The sequence below is a fragment of the Larimichthys crocea genome, chromosome IX, assembly GCF_000972845.2.
Source record: "Larimichthys crocea isolate SSNF chromosome IX, L_crocea_2.0, whole genome shotgun sequence".
Taxonomy (NCBI): Eukaryota; Metazoa; Chordata; class Actinopteri; family Sciaenidae; genus Larimichthys; species Larimichthys crocea.
The window spans coordinates 10,984,217-10,993,241 of NC_040019.1; the positions used below are offsets into that span (position 1 = coordinate 10,984,217).

The 9,025-nt window shown below is 40.4% G+C and overlaps 3 protein-coding genes across 4 annotated transcripts in view; 1 reads left to right on the top strand and 2 right to left on the bottom strand.

The window, feature by feature from the left end:
• Window positions 1-1,960, bottom strand: part of c21h18orf32 (chromosome 21 C18orf32 homolog) — a 4,740-nt gene extending 2,780 nt beyond the window's left edge. Inside the window, exon 1 of the mRNA XM_010742526.3 lies at window positions 1,833-1,960. The gene's annotated coding sequence lies outside the window, so the exon portion shown is untranslated. The remainder of the gene's footprint in view (window positions 1-1,832) is intronic.
• Window positions 1,913-5,073, top strand: rad1 (RAD1 homolog (S. pombe)). 2 transcript variants are annotated; one of them, XM_010742498.3, is made up of 6 exons: window positions 1,913-2,023; window positions 2,338-2,648; window positions 2,750-2,907; window positions 3,070-3,170; window positions 3,783-3,881; window positions 4,225-5,073. In XM_010742498.3, the coding sequence occupies exons 2-6, from the start codon at window positions 2,345-2,347 to the stop codon at window positions 4,400-4,402; spliced, it is 840 nt and encodes a 279-aa protein (XP_010740800.2). In that variant the 5' UTR covers window positions 1,913-2,023; window positions 2,338-2,344; the 3' UTR covers window positions 4,403-5,073. The 2 variants fall into 2 exon arrangements, with proteins under 2 accessions (XP_010740800.2, XP_027137985.1); XM_027282184.1 differs by lacking the exon at window positions 1,913-2,023 and adding an exon at window positions 2,043-2,197.
• On the bottom strand, window positions 4,902-7,625 carry bxdc2 (brix domain containing 2). Its single transcript, XM_010742508.3, has 10 exons — window positions 7,476-7,625; window positions 7,171-7,282; window positions 7,006-7,049; window positions 6,849-6,919; window positions 6,716-6,765; window positions 6,543-6,616; window positions 6,107-6,157; window positions 5,895-5,996; window positions 5,663-5,791; window positions 4,902-5,557 (listed from the first exon to the last, which is right to left on the bottom strand). Exons 1-10 carry the CDS (start codon window positions 7,623-7,625, stop codon window positions 5,315-5,317), a joined length of 1,026 nt encoding a protein of 341 aa, XP_010740810.2. The 3' UTR covers window positions 4,902-5,314.
• Between the last annotated feature and the right edge of the window lie 1,400 nt (window positions 7,626-9,025).

Genomic DNA, 9,025 nt, shown 5'->3' on the forward strand with positions numbered 1-9,025 from the left:
AGAAGGAGCCCTCACTGTGAAGCTACTTCCGCCAGTCTCCTCGGAAGTACGTTCTGCGCAGTGTGAGCTCATTCTGGAGACTTCGGTCCGGGTCCAAATAAAGAGAAACACCGTGTCTTCATCGACTTACGTGGCGACGGTGGTGTTAGAGGTGAGATTATAACTCCGATTAAGTCCTGTGGTCAGAATAATGTGATTTGTCTGCCGGTTAGTTATAATCCGTCATACCTGTTACGTTGAGCACCGACGTGGCAGGCTGCTAGCTGTAGCTAACACTGATGACGACGGTGACTGTAGCGTTTGTCGATCAGTAACCAGACAAGTTAACAAGAAAGGTTTTCTGGAAGATCAGCGATTAGTTACCGAGTACAGCTGAAAACATGAACTCTGCTCTGATCTCTCCACTTCTTTAAACTAACATAGCTCTTTGACACCAAAAGATGGTGACAAGCCTCATGGCCTCGGTCGGACTTAACTTTGTCAGCAATTTCAATTATTCAGCTTGTCATGCTTTTATCTCTGCTTTATACCCATCTTTGTACACATCTCATCAAATGTTATTTATAATGTTGTGAATGGGCTTATACAGTGTTATGTGCTCTTATATTTGTATTATTACACTGCTGTTGCTGTCAGTCATCGGTGGCATGGCACAAAAATACTGATTCAGAAACAAATGGCAAAATAAGTCATAACCCCTAACAGTAAAAAAGAAAAAAGAGTGATTTTATATTAAAACTCCAAATAGATCACCATTTTTAACTGCATATGTTTAGATAAAAGTTATTTTAGTTTATAGATTTCATTTTCAAAGTTTCTCTTATATGTTTGTCTAATCTGGATAGGCATCAGGTGGCAGTCTTGACTGAATATTGATTACTCAGAACTTAAAGAAGTTATTAAAACTTGAATATAAATTCTGAACTGCTGTCATGAATAACTTTTTTACTTGTGGTTGCTACATGATTGCTTTAGTGTTTCGTCGGGGGTTGAGGCTATGTGTCTGCTACAATCGATGCCTGCGATTATTTCTAATAATTTCTAATTAACTGTCAACCTCATCAATCCAGCCTCACCATTTACATGACGTTCACCTGTCTACCACCTGATCCTACCAGATTAGACAAACATATAAGAGAAACTTGAAAAGAAATCTATAAACTAAAATAACTTGTTATCATCTAAACAAATGCAGTTAAAATGTGATTTATTTGGAGTTTTAACAATATAAAATCACTCTAGAGAAATACTAATTTACTTTTTTACTTTTGGATGTTATGACTTATTTTGCCATTTGTTTCTGAATCAATATTTTTGTGCCATGCCACCGATGACTGACAGGCAACAGCAGTGTAATAATACAAATATAAGAGCACATAACACGTGTATAAGCCCATTCACAACATTATAAATAACATTTGATGAGATGTGGTACAAAGATGGGTATAAAGCAGAGATAAAAGCATGACAAGCTGAATAATTGAAATGTGTCTGACAAAGTTAAGTCCGACCGAGGCCATGAGGCTTGTCACCATCTTTTGGTGTCAAAGACGCTGATGTTAGTTTAAAGAAGTGGAGAGATCAGAGCAGAGTTCATGTTTTCAGCTGTACTCGGTAACATTAATCGCTGATCTTCCAGAGAAACCTTTCTTCGTTAACTTGTCTGGTTACTGATCGACAAACGCTACAGTCACCGTCGTCATCAGTGTTAGCTACAGCTAGCAGCCTGCCTACGTCGGTGCTCAACGTAACAGGTATGACGGATTATAACTAACCTGCAGACTAAATCACATTATTCTGACCACAGGACTTTAACTGAGTTATAATCTCACCTCTAACACCACCGTCGCCACGTACAGTCGATGAAGACACGGTGTTTCTCTTTATTTTGGACCCTGACGCGAAGTCTCCAGAATGAGCTCACGCATGCGCAGAACGTACTTCCGAGGAGACTGGCGGAAGTAGCTTCACAGTGAGGGCGCCTTGCTTCAAAAACACAGCCGAGTGTCTGAATTACGACTTTGTAAGTGTCTGACACATAATTACTGCCGCCAGCAACATTTTTTAAAAACGTTTATTTACCGTAAATCTTATATAGTATTATACACGACGGGGGAATTAGCGCCAGTTCGCTGTTTATGAGTTTACACGCTTAAAACAACAATAACAACAGACAGCAGTGTGACATTTCCTGCGTGTATGTTACATTATTTATGTTAAGTGTTTGCTCTTCATTTGAAGATTAAAATTGAATCTCGATTCAAATTAAAGAAACATTACCATTAACTATATTTTTTACCCGTCTGAACTTTTTGTAAAGTTGTGTGTTCATTTCAGAGCCACGATGCCTCTGTCAACCCAGTCGCAAGCCGACGATGAGCAATATGTTTTGGTGGCCAGCATGGACAATGCTCGCAACCTGTCCAACATACTGAAAGCGATCACCTTCAAAGACCAGGCCATCTTCAGCGCTACACCCAACGGCCTGAAGGTCACTGTGGAGGACTCCAAATGTCTGCAAGCCAATGCCTTCATCCAGGCTGAGATCTTCCAAGAGTTCACCATAAAGGAAGATCTGGTGGGTTTTCAGGTCAACCTCACTGTTCTGCTGGACTGCCTCAGCATCTTTGGAGGAAGCACAGTGCCAGGTACACATAAAGCAAACCTGATTGGACTTTATTTACAAAAAAAAAATGTTTTCATCCCTCTCAGATATGACTTTTTTTTTCCCTCTTGTGTGATGTTGCAGGAGTATCGACAGCCTTGCGGATGTGCTACAAGGGGTACGGTTACCCTCTGACCCTGTTCTTGGAGGAGGGTGGGGTAGTGACCGTGTGCAAGATCAACACGCAAGAACCAGAAGAGCCAATTGACTTTGAGTTCTGCAGTAACAATGTCACAAATAAGGTGGACTTTCATTGTTTCATATCATAAGAGAGATATGCATAAATACATTGCACTTGCAGTGCTCAATGTGAAAATACGCCCTTCCTGATGCTTTTCTGCAAGCTTTCTCATAAAACATTGCACAATTGACTAATACCCATGCACCTCTGGCTCTTTTAAAAGGTGATCCTGCTGTCAGAGAGTCTGAAGGAAGCCTTCTCTGAACTGGACATGACCAGTGAGGTGCTACAGATCACCATGTCCCCCAGCCAGCCTTACTTTAGGTATGTTATCAACACTAAAGCAGCTTGTCAAAGCATCACTACTTGTTGCACAGTATAGGGATTTAACGGTTACCGGTATTACAGTAAATATCGGTGAAATTTTACGAGATAAAATTACCGTTTATGTTTAAAATAATATCATTATCTCCATCCTATCTCTTATCCAAGTCTCGCGAGCGACTTGCGATGAAGGCATTGCGTGAATGCATAACTTGTAACGTAGGCATCAAGAATGAAAGCATGGCGGAAAGTGCAGGACAATTCCCACCCTACTAAGAAGGACGAAATCCGAGGTCTGGGTGTATTTTGAGTTTGAGGGACAGCTGGTGGAGGAAAATTATCCTGTCTGCACAGCAATTAAGAATATCGCAATAACATTGTTAACTGTGATAATTTGGTCACTATAATCGAATGTCAAATTTTCCATATCGTTACATCCCTAGTTAGTAGTTCACAGGACATTTAACTCACGATTACATATGAAGACTCTAAAGGACCATGTTTAAAATGTATCAAAGTGAAGGAAGCACACTTCATTCAGAATTCATGAGTTTTACAAATATTGCTCACAGACAGGTCTTACATTGTTCTTTGGTTTGTTCTGCTCTTCAGGTTGTCCACATTTGGAAACTCTGGAAATGCCCATTATGATTATCCCAAAGACTCTGAAATGATGGAGCTGTTCAAATGCACCAAGACACAAACCAACAGGTGAGCACAGAGAAATAAGTTTTCATTTAGTTGTGTTTTGTCGCTTTGTGATAGTGGGGATGAGCAAGCTAACAACTGATGATTATGATTGAATTTGTATAACCTTATTATCATACTGCTTTTGCAATACAGAGCATGGGTAATTAATGTACCATTTAATTGTCTCACTAAGCCACGCTCATGAGTCTTGGGCATGCTGACTCACTAAATGACATGGAGCCATTAGTATTCGTAATTATAACTAGTTATGTCAAAATCATAATTTGTTTGATGTGGCCCTACATAATGTCTACCTGTAGTACCACACATTATTAAAGCTGCACATCTGTGTTCACTGTGACAGATACAAGATGTCTCTGCTCAAGCCGTCCACCAAAGCCCTGGCTTTGTCCTGTAAAGTCTCTGTGAGGACGGACATCAGGGGCTTCCTCTCCCTGCAGTACCTGGTCAGGAACGACGACGGACAGATCTGCTTTGTGGAATATTATTGTTGTCCTGACGAGGAGGTGGAGGAGGAGTGATTACAGTCCATTGAATTCACCTATAAATAAGCACCTTAACTTCACTAGGGGCCAGTTGCTTTGAAGGCAGAGGAGGCCTTGCAGCCAGTGGGGACATCATGGATAACAGACCAAGTGGGAAAGTCATTACAACATCAACCGGTTCTTCATTTAAAGCATTGCTGCTGGATTTAGTGATGTCGTTGCCTACATGGTCTTATATACTTGTATGTAGTTAGACGACTACCATACTGAGTTCTAGTTTAACAGACAGATGAGTATAGTGTTATTTTGAGACGTTGGCTGTAACTTCATGAGCCTACATGGCTTATAGTGCCTTCAGTTTTTGACGTCGTGTTCCTGAAGCTTCACCTGCCTTTTTTCCGTGACTCGGACAGTTAGCTGGTTGACCGCTCATAAAGTAAGACGCTGAAGAGAAGACACGTTTTTTAATTCCTCAAGTTTTCTCTACAGCTCTGCACATACATTTGATTGGTGTATAGAGCGGACGATACAGACATTATGTTTGAATTGGTTTATTTCCATGACATAGAAAACAATTGTAGTCACTCAAAAAGCAATAAACAAGTTTTTCTTTCCTACACTTACAGAATATTTTGTTTTTAATCAAAAGGGATGTTACAATGTTGTAGAGCAGAGACCTTTATGTCTATCTGCACAATCCTCCAAAAGGAGGGACCAAAATATATATTGTGTGATTCCACAAATGATGGCAATACACATTAAACCAACATATTTAAGATACTGTCAAATGTGATGATGACGTGTTGCACAAGTCCTTTTGTATCCTAATAAAAAAGCATATATGGACTTGAGACCTGTCTGCATCGTTGCATTACCACGTTTTTTGAGACAATATTGAATCATGGCAGCAGTAAGCCATTCACACTCAGCTTAATCCAGTCCATTGAGTTACCTGCGTGCCATCCTTTGTCTTTTGAAAGCTTTGTGTTTGTTCTTCTTCACAATTTTGGGCTCAGGCGCTTCTGTCTCAATGTGAACAGGCTTCTCGTCAGCTGGCGTTAGGAAGACATCAGCTGTGACGTCTCGGGACAAATCCTCCTTCGCGTCGACCCTCTTCAGTTTCTGCATTTCCTTCACCATCTGCTTCTCGCGCACCCTGGCTGCCGCCGCCAGTCGGATCTCTCGCCGGTGCTGTGGGTGTGTGACGAGAAAGGCGATGTGATTAAATTCATTTTAAAAAACGTGATTCAACAACATCACAAGCTTAGAATCTAAAGTAGCGTGCTCTGGATTTACCATGTTAGGAGACAGGAAGGTTGGGTTTTCATAGAGCGTAGGCCCTCCAAAGCTCCCCTGAAAGATCTTGATGAGGTTGAGAACAAAGCGAGGGCCGATCTCCACTAGAGAGGCATCCTCCTCGATGATCTAAACAGAGATATTAATGCAACAACGGTCAACAAAAGAAAATCTATGAACCGTGAATCCACAACAGAAGATACATCTTATCTAATACTAATGTAAACATTACCTGATAGTTTCTAAACCATATCCTGTTGTCTGCAATGGTGAATGTAAAGACGTGGTCCACAAAAGGCTGACTCTTAGGGTGGTAGCGTGGAGTGGAAAATGTCTGCAACAAGAAAATATGAGTACTTCTGTAAATGTAAAAAATCTGAACAATGATCAGTGTTGACACAGTCATGGGATTTCAGTTCTGACATGTATCTTGTATGTACACACCTGTGTGAAGAGCTCCTTCAGTAAAGCATAGTGGGGCTCCTGGTCAAATTTCTGTAGAGGGGAAAAAAAAAAAAGTTTAGTTGATGTTCTGTTCAGCCGTCAACATAAATGCATATTCTAGGCAGTTTGTTAAAGCAGCGCCCATTACTCAGACCATCGACGGGAAATCACACGCCAGGAGTGGAAAGAGTTTGCAGGCTTTTATTCAAATGCCACAGAGACATGAGTTTATCTTCTTAAGTTGTGTATGTGCTGAATGCAACTGTTGATCAAGCAATCAATAGACAATTTTCTGACAGTCTATAGATCAAACAATTAATCCAAATGCCAACCAAGTTCTGTTACCAATTAAAATCTGGTGTCATGTTGAATAAAACATAAATAATAATAATTATTATTGATACAATTACTGACAACCTGTGCCAGTGCTACTCACAGGATCGAACGAGAGCAGCGGCCTGGATCCTTTGAGGCAGTTTCCTGTCATCTTGAGTTCAGCCAGCGTATGAACTGTCACAGAGATGATGAGAATAGAAATCAGTTTTTACCCATGACACATGACATGATGTCATAATACACTTCAGGGCTGTAGGAACAGAAGTAACTCACTGTTCTGAACCAGAAACTTTGCAGAAGGTCCATGAGGGCTGTTCGAAATCCTGCGAGACAAGATCATTGTTTGAATTACCTTAATGATTTTTACACTTATGTTTCGAGAACATAACAAAGATCAAACACTTACCACATGTAGAGATCCTGCTTCTTCTTGGCCTCAAAAAAGAGGCATTTGTTGCAATTTTTGATCTCACAAACCTGGGAACAAAACACATGTTTAGCTATCCTGTAATGCATATGATTACAAATTAAAAGCGTGTCCAAATTTTAAGCAACAAACTCACCTCGTTAATGACAAACAACTTGTCCTTTCTGTCCATTTTGGTGTCTGGCAAACAAAAAGAAAATATTTGTTATCATCGCTAAGCAAAATAAATAATCCAACAAGTGTCTGCAGGTGTATTTGTGTGAAATAACACACATGCATATGAGTGACAGACAGCACTGACCTGCTTTTGAATGAGGCATCATAGTCCTCAGGTCTTGCATCAAGTGTCTTGTCCTGAAGTTGATGCCTCTTGAGGAGAAGATGAGAACCCTTTCCTTGTTGGTCCATTTCCCCTGATCAGAAGAATATATATCATGAGATCAAACTCAAACAAGCCCATTATTATGGAGTTAATTATCACACTCCACATAAAGTCAAAGATGCAGGCCGTTTTTAGAACAAGCATGACATTAAATAGCTTAAAGCAGATTGTCTCCACGGTGTGTTGCTCAACTTCAGTGGCTGAGAACAAGCACGAGCACTTACCAACGAGACCGGCGGAGGGATCGTGACTTCATTCTTCCTCTCCTGCTCGGTTTCATCCCGTTCTTCGCCTCCGTCGGCTACAAATTTGACTTTCTTTGCCTTTTTGCCAACATGAGCCTGTGCTCCACGTTTCCTCTTGAACGCCGACATGTTTGTGAACCAAAACCTCGCGACGAAGCGAGAAGTCAACTCAAAGCTACACACGTGCGGGCGGCGCAGAGGCAGACACGCGGAGAGGCGCGGAGGTGGTACTGCAGCTGTTTGTGTAAGTGTTGCATTAGCTCTAAACAGTGTTTGTTTCTCCTTTACACTAGGATGGTGAGGGTGATGTGTGGAGATTGCAATGCAACAGTCAGTCCACTAGTTGCATTTAAATTCTACACGCTGCACCTTTAACTATAACGTATGTTTACTGTACTATAGTTACGTTGTATGTATCTATCTATCTAGATTATTAAACAAATTAATATATAAATATATATACTGGCCACCTCCTCCCTGTAGCAAATATAAATGAAGGGCAAACCTCTAATGTCACGTTAAATGAAGATCCAACCAAGACGAGAGCAGACTGGAAGGCAGGCTTTGGATTTACATTCTCTGAACAATGAGGAAAAAGAAAAGAAAGATTCAGATTTGTATCGGCTTCATCCAGTTTAACGTGTTCATACAGTTTATCCTAATCAAATCAGATTTGATTCGTATAGCCACAAAATACATTTGCCTCGGAGGGATGATAAAATGACAATGAATTACAATGAATGTAGCAGTGGAACCTGTGATAGAGATAGAGAGACACACAGATGCACAGCGGCAGCAAATCATAAACTAACTATAAACTGTAATGGAGATATGGTAACAATAACTAGAACATTTCTAAAGAAATTTTAAGTGCGCCTGACTCTGGCCCCGTCGCCCACATACATTATTACTGACACTGCTCAGCAAATTCAGTACTAGAAAATTCCTGCAGAAATTTTGAGACTGACGAGTGGGCTGTTGCTGGGGGTCTGTATTCAAAAAGCACACCTCAAATCATTTTTAACATGTTTATTTAGACACAGGAGCAGCCAGGGCTAACGCGCTAGCAATTAAAATTAGCATGTTAGCATTAGCATGTTATCCTTAGCATGTTAGCATTACCATGTTAGCGGTGATGCGCTAGCAATTAACATAAGCATGTTAGCAATAGCATGTTAGCATTTGTATGTTACTGCTGATGCGCTGGCAACTAACATTAGCATGTTACCATTAACATGTTACTGCTAAGGCACTAGCAATTAACATTAGCATGTTAGCATTAACATGTTAGCATTAACATGTTAGCATTTGCATGTTAACATTACCATGTTAGCGGTGATGCGCTAGCAAATAACATTAGCATGTTACCATTAGCATGTTACTGCTGAGACACTAGCAATTAACATTAGCATGTTAGCAATAGTATGTTACTGCTGATGCCCTGGCAATTAACATTAGCATGTTAACATTAACATGTTAATATTACCATTGTTAACGCTGATGCGCTAGCTATTAACATTAGCATGTTA

Bases quoted from the DNA above. Each gene is read 5' to 3' on its own strand.
- rad1 (XM_010742498.3), top strand. From the start codon at position 2,345: ATGCCTCTGTCAACCCAGTCGCAAGCCGACGATGAGCAATATGTTTTG. The intron at 2,908-3,069 runs GTGGACTTTCAT...CTCTTTTAAAAG, and splicing joins GTAACAATGTCACAAATAAG to GTGATCCTGCTGTCAGAGAG. The intron at 3,171-3,782 runs GTATGTTATCAA...TCTGCTCTTCAG, and splicing joins CCCAGCCAGCCTTACTTTAG to GTTGTCCACATTTGGAAACT.
- bxdc2 (XM_010742508.3), bottom strand. From the start codon at position 7,625: ATGTCGGCGTTCAAGAGGAAACGTGGAGCACAGGCTCATGTTGGCAAA. The intron at 6,920-7,005 runs GTGAGTTTGTTG...TTTTGTTCCCAG, and splicing joins AGTTGTTTGTCATTAACGAG to GTTTGTGAGATCAAAAATTG. The intron at 5,792-5,894 runs GTAATGTTTACA...ATCTCTGTTTAG, and splicing joins TATGGTTTAGAAACTATCAG to ATCATCGAGGAGGATGCCTC.